Below are 14002 nucleotides of genomic sequence, written 5' to 3' on the forward strand. Positions count from 1 at the left end.
TAGTGACAGTGGCTGATTAGTTTTGGGGTGTACCAGCTCCCTTTCTATCCCGCAGCGAACAGGAGACTTTAAATCCGTCATGGCAGCCGGACACATACAGTAAGAGGCTGTGTAGCAGTCCGGCTGGGTCAAGTAGTATTTGCAAATGCTTCTTTATGGTTTGTTTTTACCCTCGGAAAGTGCCAGATGGGTGGGGCTATCCACAGAGGACAACAAAACAAACGGCAGAAAGTTTGACAATCGCAGGAAAGTGTTTGAGAATCGATTTAGAACACAACATCGCAAAATTTTCTGTGTTGATTTAACTGCAAGAGTGTAAAAATTAACAGTATACCATCAGTTAGTTCAGATCATCTCTATGAGTGGACAAACAACTCTCCAATCAAATAGAGACACTGAAGCATTTATTGTATATATTTCTGTGATTGATAACTTACCTAAAACTACCTGAACTGCCCTGGTAAAGCCTGCAGGTCTGGTTCTCCATGCAAGTTAAACCAAACACTAAGAATTATATTTGCAAATACTATTTGAAATACTCCTTCAGTAGTTCCCTTTTCCCCTTCGTTAGACTTTTTATGTTACTTTGTTGTGTCTTCAAGGTACTTTATGCCTAGGATGCGGGTGATGTACAACAAATCTTCACTGATTCGACTGTTTTTAGATATTTTAATGCCCTCTGGATGAAAAACATCTGCTGTAAATGCCTCAAAGATGAAAAAAAAAAGGTAAAGGACAAAGGAGGCCAGTGGAGCAAAACTGGTATTTGAGCAAGGTGGTGATAACAGGAACTTAAGAAAATAGGATCCCATGGCGTAATATCTTAAATAAATAAAGGAACCGCTGCATTCCAAGGTCAGAGCGGAGTGAAAACCAGTCGCATGTCTGATAACGGCTATCAGATAAACATTATGTCACTCATGTCAGGAAACAGGCGAGGAACTGAGCCAAGAGTGACATCATCGCTGACCACATGGGTTCAAAACACAGCCGGTCCACTTCCTCAAAGATCCTAAATGTTGGTTCTTTCGTGTTGTGTTGTTTTTTTTTTTTGGTAAACGTAAACCGAGCGGTTGTTGATTCATAGCAAAAAAAAAAAACGACCCTGTGTGATCTTTTAGGGATTGTTAACTTTCAACAGCTCCGTAAATACCTTATCGGCGTGCATGCGTACACAAGCATGTTCTTCAGAAATATCTGCCCCGGAAACCTTTGACCCCGCAGCGGCTGCTCGCTGCCGTATCTGAGGCAACAAAGAGAAGGGGGGGGGGGGGAATATTGCGTGACCCAAGGCTATTCCTGGTTATTGGATATTCCCCCCCCCCCCCCCGCCGTGAGCTGATAGACGTTTTATGAGCACAAGCCGCTAGAAAGTAAGCGGTGAGCGGCGGGGCCAGCGTATTGTTTTCGTTTCATCTTCATCACACGGCCTGTATGTTTGGACCTTTCTCTTACGTCAGTTCCTCACTGCGGTGTTTGCTTACCAGGGTTTGCAGCTCGGCTCGAAATGAGGAGATTACCACCAGCCACTGGCCAAACGCTGGTGAAGTGTCAGCTGTGGCCGGTGATGTTGTCCACTGTACCAGTCCAGACACTTTGGCGGCCGTCCAGCCATCACTTGGAGGCTATTTTTCAATCATAAAGATCTAGCTGGTTTGTAAAATAATAAAAGTTGCTGGTGAGTTCTGAAGTGTAAAAACCTCTTTGGCCAGTGGGCAGAAAAGTTGAGATTTCCTGCCCTGATCTCTGTTATGAACTAAAAGAGACACACGTGATTAGTTACTCATGGACTTGAAGGTCTACACTCAGAAATATAAAGGTGCCGAAAATGGTTCTTCAGTGTGATGCCACAGAAGAACCATTTCTGGTTCAAGGTTCGTGGAAGAACCATTTCTGCTCTTCTTTGCTTAGACTCCTGCATTGTGTTTTTGTTTATCTGCCCTTATACAGCCTCATTTGCAATTGCACAGTATATACTATGGAGGGGTTTGGTTATTTTCCACAGTTATGCCATCAATAGCTAAGACTTAAGAACTTATTGAACCATATATGGTTCTTTGGGATATTAAAAGGTTCTTTGTGGAACCAGAAATGGTTCCTCTATGGCAGTGGTTCTCAACGTGGGGTCCGGGGACCACCAGGGGTCCTTGAGGGGGTTCCAGGGGGTCCCCAGCAAACTGATGAAGTGTTAAACTTCACCATTATTTAATTTACAAGAAGTTAACACAATTAGAGAATGTAGAACGATGACTATTTTTATCATCGTTTCCCTGTTATCTCTCTACAATACAGATGGAATTCTGGACAAAATCATATCTAACAGTAAAAATGTTGTCAGATTTGGGTTCAAGAGACAAAATCTCATCAATTAGGGGTCTGTGGCTCTAATGTGGACTAAATTAGGGGTCCTTGACATGAAAGAGGTTGAGAATCAGTGCTCATATGGCATCAGTCTGAAGAACCATTTGTTGGTTCCAGTTCGCAGCTTTATGTTTCTGTGTGTAGGTTTGATATTCTTATTCAGCCCTTCAAACTACCCACAGTCTTTCTGCCAGAGGCTTTTGATGAGAGAAAATGTTTACAAAACTGTATAGAAAATAGTTTGATCATTCTGCAACAGACTGTTTATGCTTGTCCACATTATCCATACCAACATTATGTGTACTTGTGGTACTGTAAGCCACTTTGAATAAAAGTATTTCCCAAATGTTCTGATGTCATGTTACATCAGCTAACCAGGGCAGGACACTCACTAAACACTGCTAAACCAATACTTCCCTGCTATTGTTAAAACTTCTGGCACTCATTTTGCTGTCGTGTGTCCCACCCATCTGGCACGTTAGTAGGATAAAATCATATAAAAAGTATAAAAAGTATTAAGTATATACTATTTGACCCAGCCTGACTGCTACATGACCTCTCTCTGGATTTAAAGTCACCTGTTCAAAGTTCACCTGTTCAAAAACTCACCAGCCTCGCTCACTATTTTCCCAAACCACTAGATTTTTGGAATACCAAGCAAGCATTCGATGGGTGGTGAAGTGCAAAATGTAGCCGAGTTTAACGACTACCCAAACAAGCACAAAATCTTCACAATGTGATATTAAAACAGCTTTGGAAACCTTTCATTTTGGTGCTACATTTACATATTTACACAGGTTTTCAGTGTTGGTGCGGCCCGTCGGATCAACATCTGTTCAACGTCAAAATGTTTAGTAAGTAGAACAGGATCCTCAGACAAACCTCACCAGGCCACCAGGCCAAACCTGACCAACATTTGTCTGGTGGCTGGTGGTTGTTTCCCAGCCTGCAGCCGCTCTCCATGCACAGGGACAGAGCGCTTCTCCCAGAATGCACTGCTCAGAGGAATGCAAGGGTCAAGGCTCCGTTTCATCAGCTCTGTAAATCCTCTAAGGAGGCTGCGGAGGTTGTTTACAGAGATGGAGGAATGAAAACTGGGTCTACGGTGCGTGTGACCCCCCCCCCCCCCCCACAACACTTTCTCTACAATGCTTTTTCTACACTTTCTCTTTATCCTGCTCTCTCTGCAATTCTCTTTCTTTACATCTCTATCTGTAACACACACACACTCTATAATCCTCTATATAATCTCAATTTCTCTCTCTCCATCCCTCTCTCCTGTTCTCTCTATCCAACTCTCTTTCTCCAACTCTTTCTCTACAATTCTTCTCCAGCTCTCTTCAATTCTCTCTCGATAAAACACTCTCTTTACAACTCTCTCTGTATATGTATCTCTCTCTCTACATCTCTCCTTTTCAAACACTTTCTCTCCAATTACCTTCAACCCTCTCCAATTCTCTCTACATCTCTCTTTCCAATTCTCTCTCTTCATCTCCCTCTCAGACTCGGTCTATCTTTCCAACTCTCTAACTCCCTCTCTAAATGTTTTTCTGCAACACACACTCTTTATAACTCTGTATATCCATCTTTCTCCAATTCAACAGCTCTTTCCCCACAACTCTCTTCACTTCTCTCTCTCTCTCTCTCTTCTCTCTCTTCTAATTTCTCGCTCTCCCTCTTCACTTCTCTCTCTCTTTCTCTGTTTCCACCACTCGGCACTCCCTCTTTCTATTCCTCTTCACGCCTCTGTGAAAGTGACTGCTCTTTCGCTTTCCTCTTGTGTTTCTGGGCCTCTCTCTCTCTCTCTCTTTTCACTTCCTCTTACTCATATTTTTTACCAATATCTCCATATCACTGACATTCCTGCAAATTGTGAAATAACCCTCACACAACTGATCTGCAGCCTGCAGTGCCCGCGGGGCGAGTGGAAAGTGTGTGTGTGTGTGTGTGTGTGAGAGAGAGAGAGAGAGAGAGTGAGACAGAGGGGAAGTGCCACTTGTTTATGTGTGTGTGTGCGTCTATGTGAGACAGAGCAAAAGATGGTGTGTGTGTGTGTGTGTGAGAGTGAGAGAGAGAGAGAGAGAGAGAGAGAGAGGACAGTGTGAGACAGAGGGGAAGTGTCATTTGTTTATGTGTGTGTGTGTGTGTGCGTCTATGTGAGACAGAGCAAAAGATGGCGTGTGTGTGTGTGTGTGAGAGTGAGAGAGAGAGAGAGAGAGAGAGAGAGGAGAGTGTGAGACAGAGGGGAAGTGTAATTTGTTTATGTGTGTGTGTGTGTGTGCGTCTATGTGAGACAGAGCAAAAGATGGTGTGTGTGTGTGTGTGTGAGTGAGAGAGAGTATGTGAGTATGTGTAGACAATTTGTATGTGCATGTGTATGAGTGTGTGTGTGTGTGTCTGTGTGTGTGTGTGTAGGCAGGAAACATCTGTACTCGAACACATCGGTATGATGGAAGATAGCATGAAGTGTTTGCTTGTGTGTGTTTGGGTGTGTGTGTGTGTGTGTGTGTGTGTGTGTGTGTGTGTCTTTGTGTGTGTGTGTGTGTGTGGTTATGACACACCAGAGTTAAGACCTATTGATTGGGGACAGCTTGTGCAATTGGGGACAAAAGCCGTGTCCCCAATTGGTAAAAAAGCTGATTTTTGGGTCAGTGGTTAAGGTTAGGGTAAGGGTTAGGTTTAGGCAAATAGTGGTTATGGTTATGGTTAGGCTAAGTCTCCAGGAAATGAATGTAAGTCTATGTAAATACCCCAAAAGTGACATAAGTAAGATTGTGTGTGTGTGTGTGTGTGTGTGTGTGTGTGTGTGTGTGTGTGTGTGTGTGTGAAATTTATCAAACAAAATTGAATCCGTTTTAGAGTCTTGCATGCTCATGCTCCATATCTGGTCATGCGGTCTGAGCTTTCAAGTGGTAATCCATGAGATTCACACCCACACATACCTTGACATTTGTGATGTGGTTGCTGCTTTTTTTTTTTTTTTGTTTGTAGTCGTTTGTCTTTCTCTGTATTTTTGTCGTCTGCTCTCTCTGAAGCACTTTGCGGCAAACCTGTCCATTAGGAAAAAAGGTTCGACTGTTTGACTTTGCTTGACTCGGCTTTTGTGCTCGACTGTGTTCGGCGCTAATCGACTTGACGTTAACAAATCTCGGCGCCTCATTTAACATTCGACACCAAGAAAAATGTACTCGCATAATAACTTAACAGCCTCTTTCCTGCCTTTCAATCATCTCCTCTTCATTTTGGGGAAAAAGAAAACACGTTATACGCGCTAGAAGAACCGAGCGAAGGCAGTGCATCTTACTCAGTAAACACAGCCAAGTGCTTCAATCAATCACGCTCTTATCTCACCATGGGCCTCTTGTGAAATAACATACCACACTGTACGAACCCAAATAAATCAGAGATGTGCTCTTCAAACAGATAACCACTCTCCTCCCCCTCCTCGCCTTGCTTTCTTTTTCTCCATCAAAAAGCACACAGACCTCAGTCCCCATAACAATAACAACCAGGCAAGGGAAAAATAAGTTGCGGCGTGGTAGAAAAGGACTTTCAAAATAAACCACAGTCTACTTTGTATTGCAAAACACCACCATGTCAACAGACGGGCGTCCAGCGCTCCATGCCAAGGTCTCTGGGCTCTCATGAAGCGAAACGTGTCGGCAGCAAGATCGCCACGGCAGATTGGGGGGGGTTTGTAAGAGGAGAAGCGGAGGAGAAGGGGGCCGGGGGGGGAGAAAGAGGCAATTAGTTCAGAAAATAGTCTCTGTGCATGCGGTTCGGTAAAATTGGATCACTGCTGCTTGGAAATGAAAAACAACCCAACGCAACGCTGAGGCAATAACACAATGTGGCCAAGAGACCTATATTTAGCTTTGCTGATGAGCAACGTTCAGATCTTATTATTCATTATGATGAACAGTGAACCCGGCCTGCCTCGTCTCTGCTATCCCGCCGCTCTCTCTCTCTCTCTCTCTCCTCACTTCGACCTGCGCTGTGAAACCCTCTAATAGCTAAAAATGTCTCGTTCCCATTCCTGCGAAGGTGAAAGTTCTGCCGTTACACCATAATAACATAATTTGTGCAATTAATCCCGGGGATCCGACGCAGTGTAATAGCTCTCTGTGACAGCCTGTTGCTCTAAGACGAGGTCAGAGCGAAAAATCGCGGCCATAACAAGTCCCACAGGCCGTCCGCCCAAAGAAACATGGAACTATTTAGCCAAAATGGCAAATGAGTGCTACAACTAAACGTTATTTGATTTCTTTGTCACATTCAGTATGTCCAGTGTGTGCGTCACATCCCTGTTTCCGTCAATCGCTCCTCCAAAGCTCCTCTATAGAGTTGCACATACAGTATATAGTGTGAGAATGACTCTTCTGACCGCTGAATGCCCCCCCCCCCCCCCCCCCCCCCCCCCCCCCCCTGCTCCGGTTTTACCCGGAGAGAGAGACATTGAAGTTGCGGTGGAGGGGAGGAAAGAAAAAAAAAGGGAAGGAGCGTGTTACATGAGATATTTCCTCAGGCCTCAAGCAAAGCGCCGCCACACACAGCTTCCTCCGTGACTTTTGGGGATGTCAGATGTTCATACAGAGCCGCTCTTTATTCAGACTTTATTCTATAGATTCACACAAAGCCAGCTGGGTGCTCACAGAGGGCAGCTCACTCACTCAGTAATGCTACCAGTTTGTCTTTATGCCTTGGTAGCAATCAAAAGTTACGATCCGCGACATTTTCGTGTAAATAAATGTCGAATGATTTAAGACAATAGTGATTCAGCATGAAAGCTTTTCCAATAACAGCCGGTGTCTGGTAGCTCTTTCCTGTGAAAAATCCTCTAGTACACAGGAAGTGATGCATTTTTATGTTTATGGTTTGTTTGGAATAAACAGAACAGACTTACTTGTTTAGAATATTATATATACTGTATATACTATGTGCATTCTTTGGTTACTTCATATATATATATATATATATATATATATATACATATATTTTATGTATATTCTTGGCTATTTCTGTGGATATTATCATGGATGATGGAAGAAATTAGCATAATTATATAATTCCTTTGTGTCTGAATGCTGCTGGTTTATGTCTATAATGATCATGGGATTCCTGGGCAGCAGGGGGATGGAGCTGGGAGGAATGGGTGGGTTGTACTGGTAGTTTTGTTAATGTTTATTTGCTGTTTTTGTGTCTGCTTTTGTGTTTTTATCTATGTACACTGCCTTGGTCCATCATGTTATGCTGTAGTACATTTTGCTTTGTTTGCCTTGTGTCACTTTTGTGACTGTGATGGTGCTCCCCCTTCCTTATAGACACAATAAATAATTGATCACAAAAAAAAAAGGAATAAACAGAAGAAGAAGAACTGGGTATAGTTAGCCTGAGCAGCGATAGCCACCATGGCTGAACAGACAAAGAAAAGAGAAACTCAAACTGCATCAACAGAGAATCCAAGCTCCGCCCACACTGTTTGATTGACAGGTGATCTCTGGGACGTGCGGTGCAGAAACTCCACAGCGATGAGCGCTTAGCAACAAAGATGGAGACTAAATGAAAAAAAAAAAAAAAAAAAAAGAAGTATGAATCGTGCAGATTACCTGTGGCTGGTAAGTCAACAATCTGGAGAATCTTTTTCCAGTGAAAGGTGCCAAAAACTTTCAAGCAGCGAGCTATGCAAGCATCAACATGGTTAACAGTATGAGACGTTAACAAAAATGTAAAATATGTGGGTTGGAAGGGAATCTCTGTTCTAGTGTGTTTTTCCTGTTCATTTTCTACTGTGGGCAGCAGTGAGGCGTAGAGATTATTATGGAGATCATCCTTCAGCTGGAAGGCCTTGACTCAAGTCCCTGTTACAGCAAGAAATCTGTCCTGCTGAAGTGTCTCTGAGCAAGGCACCGAATCCCTACCAGCTCTACTGTATGGGTGCTGTTCTGTAGCTGAGCCTGACCTCTGACCTCTGACCTCCCTGTGGAGGGACAGCAAGCAAAAACACAGATTTCTCCTACAGGGATGAATAGAGGGACCACACAACAAAAAAAAAAAAAAACCTCTCTCTCTCTGTTTATCTATATCATTCCTAATCAGTCAAAACCGCTTACTAATGCATTAATTACAGAGTCAGATATCTTGTGATAACATTCACTCTTCTAATCTACTGGGTGCAAAAAAAAACAAAACAGCTGAGGTCTGCGAGGGAAACTGCAGAAAGAGAGACGTGAAGAGAGCTGATATTATTAAGTTGCGGTGAGACAAGGATAGAAACAAACTGTCCCCCCTCTGAGGGAATCCATAACCCCAAATAATGCAATAACTCTATCCGAGGGAAAACCATATTCTGGCAATTTAATGAGGATGGTTAACAGAAGTATGGGAACCGCGGAGAGTATGACCCTCTCATACATACCGCATGAAGACTCAGACCAGTGAGCCAGAGACTGAGGACGGAAAAAACAAGTTGACAAATGCGACGGCGGGCGAGAGAGAGAGAGAGAGAGAGAGAGAGAGAGAGAAAGGGGGGAAATAGAGAAAGAGAGAGAGAGAAAAAAAAGGAACAGAAACTGCTGCATGAAGCGTAAATCCACCTTTAAACAGAAAACGCTTCATACTGAGAATCTTAGAATCAACAGAAATGCAACTTTAACTTGTATCACCCTTAAGAGATACCAGCTCTTCCACTGACAATCAATGGGAGGCTCAGTGGAATCAGAAATCATGGGAATCAGAAAACGTGTTTTTACGCTTAGTTGCTGTTTATTATTTCCAAGTAAATCTGGGTACTATCACAGTATCTGCCTCCTAAGTTAATGCTCCAGAAAGTCTCTTGCTTGTTGACAGTAAAGAAAAGTAAAGATTTTCTGTTCTCTTTTCTCTAGAAATGAGATGTCACTTTCTACATTTGTGTGTCTAGTTTGGAATAGCACATGTTTGTGTTCCTTTTTGATGCATATGTTGATTTTGAGTGTGTTTTTATTACCATATGTTTTGTTCAAAGTGGCACATCCTTTATAAGAGTGTATAGGTATAATATGACATAATTAGATTCATTCTGGTTTGGGATGGGTGTTTAGCTTCATCGCATTCTCTTGGAGATCAAAATCATGACATGGGCATCCAGCCGCCACATATTTGGGGTCGAAGCCAGCTGTGTTGCACCATGGGATTGAACCCACTAACCATGTGAATTACCACAGTCTTATCTAGTCAGCGAAATGAAAAAATCTAATTTCAGCAAGACAAGTCATAGATTCCGAGTGGGATATTAACAACAGCCATCAGTCAAATGTCAGATTCCAGTTGTAGCTGCTAAGTCTGTCTCCTCTTCCAGGCATTATGGCACGTAAACAACCATCATTAAAAAAAAAAAATAGGTGGCTGATAAATTAGTGAAAGAGGCAGGTGAATTTTTGCACGTATACCAGCCACTGTGGCCAGTTGATGAAAAAAGTTAGTTTTCTGCCATGGCTGGCTGACTGAAGATATTCCAATTATGTGCTGAAAGTGGGTTAATTAGTCCCACAAGACTAAGTAGTGACATCAAAAGTATATTTTAAGAAGACAAAAACAGAAGGGAAGGAGTGTCCTGAGTGTAGAACGGACAGGATGGAGGTAACAGGCCAATATATATTAAAATACAGTCACAACCAGTAGTTCCAGCAAAGAAATCATCCTGTATGTCACATAGGGTTCAACGGTATGGGTTTTTGAAGGTTGATACTGATATTTTTGGACTGAACCTGCCGATAGATTGGATCAAATTCCAAGGATTCTGTGTTTCTCCCTGTCTCTCAGTGTTTATCATTCTTGTCAGGGTGGAAAAGCCCCTGAAACAGCATTAAGACCGTCCCGGGACACTAAATAAGGTTTTACCAACTGTTTTTACGCAGCTGTGGTCAGGGAGGAACCTACACTCACTGGCTGATAGCTGATATTGTACCAGAAACGTTTTTCCTAGTATCAAAGTGAACTCAAATGAAACTTCAAATAATCTAAGTATATTTCAGCGAACATGTAATGAACTTATTTTTGTTGGGTACACTATGAGTCATCAGTCGCATTCATGGTAGCTGGAGCTGGTCTAGTCACAGTGCAATCATTTAATCCATATATCATACCCGGAGTGCCACTTTGATGTCTTGCCTGGAGAGATAAGCGCTGACTGAGGTTGCATATCTGTGGTGTGTGTGTGTGTGTGTGTGTGTGTGTGTGTGTGCGCAGAGAGCAGACTGTCAGCCAGCCGCTAGCCCCGCCCCCCGCAGAGCCATGCCTGCTGCCTCATGAAAAGGAACTGCGCACCGCCCCGGCAGGACAGAGGGGGCTCTCTGCAGGGCAGAAAACACTGAAATCTGGACTACCGTTAATCACCACCAGCCCTTCGTTTCTACATCCAACCAGCAAACATGACAGCGACTATTATTTCTCCTTTCTTCGAATACAGTGAAGTCTCGAACAAGGTAAATAACACCAACCTGCAGCGACTCGGCGGACGGAGAGGTTTTTACTGAAGGAAACGGAGCTGCTAACAACATTAGCCTAGCCACGCTTTCCACTGCAAGTTTGATTTGAACTTTTTATGGATAGCCCGTTAGCCACATTTTTGCAGACTAATCGTTACGTAAATTATGACCGTCTCTAGGCATGGTTAACGTTAAAGTTGAGCAATTCTTTAAAACTATTAACGTTACAATTATTTCACTGTTAGCTAACTGTTGAGCAAAGCTAGCCGCTGTTGGCGCAAAGTGGCACAATTAGTTTAATTTGAACATCACGCCAACGACTCAGTAGTGGTGTTTTACCCTGTGTTAGTGTTTTACAGTAAGTTAACTGTTAACGTTAACTAACCTGACAACTTTGCTGCTGATTCGCTCACTTGCTGCGTGTTTTAATGTTGTTCTAAACTATGTAAAAGCTGCTAATGGTGAGTTAGCGTTAGCCATCCATAACTGCACGTAGCCATCTCGTGTTAGTTTACTGACGTTAAATTACTACCTAGGGACTTTATATGGGATTAACTGAAGTCAGGTAGCGTTAACATAGCAGTGTTGCATTGTCGTCGTTGTAAAGTTGTAAAGTCAGGTTATCAGATTTCGACACATAGCCTTGTCAAGTCAGCTATTTGGTTTACTATCCGTAACGTTACCTTCAGTAAGCTGCTCTTGTGTATTGTGCATGTATCTCGTTCTTTGAAGTCTGATGGTTAGTCAATAGTTTCCCTGTTAAATCTGATTTATTTTCCGGTTTCAGTAACCCATTCACGTCCATTAGCAGCGACTTTGCTAACCCAGATGCATTTAGAAAACTGCGCAATTTTCTACTGAAATATGCGGTTTTGACAATCACCTGTTGCTGCTGATAAAGTGACTAGCCTAATCTGCTTGCTTGTGATTTTCACGAAATGGTGAAAATGTGATTGCGGAGATGTTTATCAAAGAGTGAATTATGAAGTAGCTACATAGATAAGGCAAACTGAGTCATTTCAGCTCAAATACCGATCAAACACATGTGTCTGTGCGCTGCACAGACTGTACTGTTACACAAATGCAAGCTACATTTTGCTAAGATGTATTCAGGCTGAATCCCACATAGACATCCTGTGCAGACTTGCACAGATGGCGAGGTTGCCCTCTGGACAGGGAATGTCAGGGAATTTGATCAGTTTGCTGGTGGAGTAATGGAAAATCTGGCAGTTTTTAAATGGGTCACTTTATGCAACATAAAATCTGTACCAGGTGATTCCAGGCATTCATTGCATTCGGATATATAGTGGCTGTAAGTTGTTTTTTTTAAGTATATTTAAGTATTTTGGAAGCTGTATGAGCTGACAGCCAGCATAAACCTGCCAGAGCTGTTCACATTTTAGGACATTGGAGATACACCACTAAAGTCATGGAATATCCTGGAAAAGTGGTTATATTTCAGTCTTTTCTAACTTTGACGTTTCTCTTTTTGTAGAACAACAAGATGTTGAACTACAGCAACAACAACAGTCTTGGTGGACCTCACCTGACGTCTGTCCCCTGCTCCAGTGCCAACCTCTCCTCCTGCACCCCCACTGGGTCCCTGCTGGACAGGAAGGTGGTGGGGGCCCCCTCTGCAGGAGGCCTGTTTCAGCGCCGCCACTCAGTCAGCCTCCCCAACGCCAAATTCAACCAGAACCAATTCATCAACAGCCTTAAGACAGATCCCACAATCCTGGTGGGCAACGGCGGCGGCAACAACAAGGAGAACCGTTTCCGTGACCGTTCCTTCTCGGAGACGGGGGAGAGGCTCAGGCCCGGCGCTCAGGCCTGCGTGGGCGGCAGCGGGCAGATCAATTCCAGCCGCTATAAAACGGAGCTGTGCCGGCCTTTCGAGGAGAACGGCACGTGCAAATATGGGGATAAGTGCCAGTTTGCCCACGGGATGCACGAGCTGCGCAGCCTGAGCCGCCACCCCAAATACAAGACTGAGCTGTGCCGCACCTTCCACACCATCGGTTTCTGCCCGTACGGCCCCCGCTGCCACTTCATCCACAACGCCGAGGAGCGCCGCGGGCCGCCTCCCCTCTCCGCCTTCAACAAGCTGGAGCGCCCTCGGCTGCAGCATAGCTTCAGCTTCGCCGGGTTCCCCAGTTCGGGCGGGCCGCAGGACAGCCCCACCTCGGTCACCCCCCCGCCTATGTTCTCCACCGAAGACCTGACGGAGTGGCAGAGCAACCCCTTCAGCTACTCCAGCCAGGAGCTCGCCATCATGTTCGGCCCCAGCCTCGGGCCCCTCCCTGTGTCGGAGCCCCAGGGCCCGGCCCCTCCCTCCCCCACGGCCCCTTGCTTCTTCCGGCCCACGTCGGAGAGCCCCCCAGCCCCCCGGACTCCCTGTCCGACCAGGAGGGCTACCAGAGCAGCCTGGGCAGCCAGAGCGGCTCCGAGTCGCCCCTCCTGGACGCCTCACGCCGCCTCCCCATCTTCAGCAGGCTCTCCATCTCCGACGATTAAGGAGTCTGCAGCCCCGGGCCTGAGATGGAGTGATTGAGAGAGAAAGAGAGGAAGATGGAGATCATTTGCCTCCCCACCACCACCCTCCTCCTCCTCCTCTTCCTCCTCCCCTCCTGGCCTTGTTTACAGGAGAAGCGGACAGTTGTGTGCATTGTTGTAGCCACTGAGTCAAATCAGAAAACCGGATTGCCTCCTCTCTTTCGAGGATCATAAGCCCTCTCCTCCTCCCTTCACGGACGCCACATCCCTCCTCATCCAGATCAATTTGATTCAGGCAACAGATAGTCTTTTGTTCTCCACACTCTGTCTCTCTTAATCACGACAAGCAGTTGGCAAACAAGAATCATATTCCACGTCTGTGCCGTACACCAGTGCCATGGCTGAATGAATGTGAATGATTGTGACAAGTAGCTCAGATATCAGATAAAGAAATTGTTAATATTACCTATCATGGGCAATAGGATTGGCAGTTTGAGCGAGAGTGTGTGGGCGACTCTGTGCTGCTCTCAGTCGGCGTGTAGCAGTGTTGCGTCTCTCCGGACAGCCTGTGCCACAGCCTTACACCTCCCCAGCCTTTGAACCCCAAGAGGCCTGTGACAAATCAGTGCTCCGTTTTTTTTTTTTTTTTTTTTTTAAAAAGGATCACCACCATAAGAAATGAA

At 44.6% G+C, this 14002-nt stretch overlaps 1 protein-coding gene across 1 annotated transcript; it reads left to right on the forward strand.

Annotated features, from left to right (window-relative positions):
* The first annotated feature begins 10693 nt into the window (after window positions 1–10693).
* On the forward strand, window positions 10694–13974 carry zfp36l1b (zinc finger protein 36, C3H type-like 1b). The gene is given in 3 exon segments (XM_071538353.1): window positions 10694–10823; window positions 12322–13201; window positions 13204–13974. Coding segments are annotated over 3 exon segments (1071 nt in total). The 5' UTR covers window positions 10694–10769; the 3' UTR covers window positions 13341–13974.
* The last annotated feature ends 28 nt before the right edge of the window (window positions 13975–14002 follow it).

The sequence above is a fragment of the Centroberyx affinis genome, unplaced genomic scaffold, assembly GCF_046629955.1.
Source record: "Centroberyx affinis isolate AG114_WGS23_722 - 3 ecotype Tasmania unplaced genomic scaffold, CSIRO-AGI_Caff_v1 ptg000195l_1, whole genome shotgun sequence".
NCBI classification, from domain to species: domain Eukaryota; kingdom Metazoa; phylum Chordata; class Actinopteri; order Beryciformes; family Berycidae; genus Centroberyx; species Centroberyx affinis.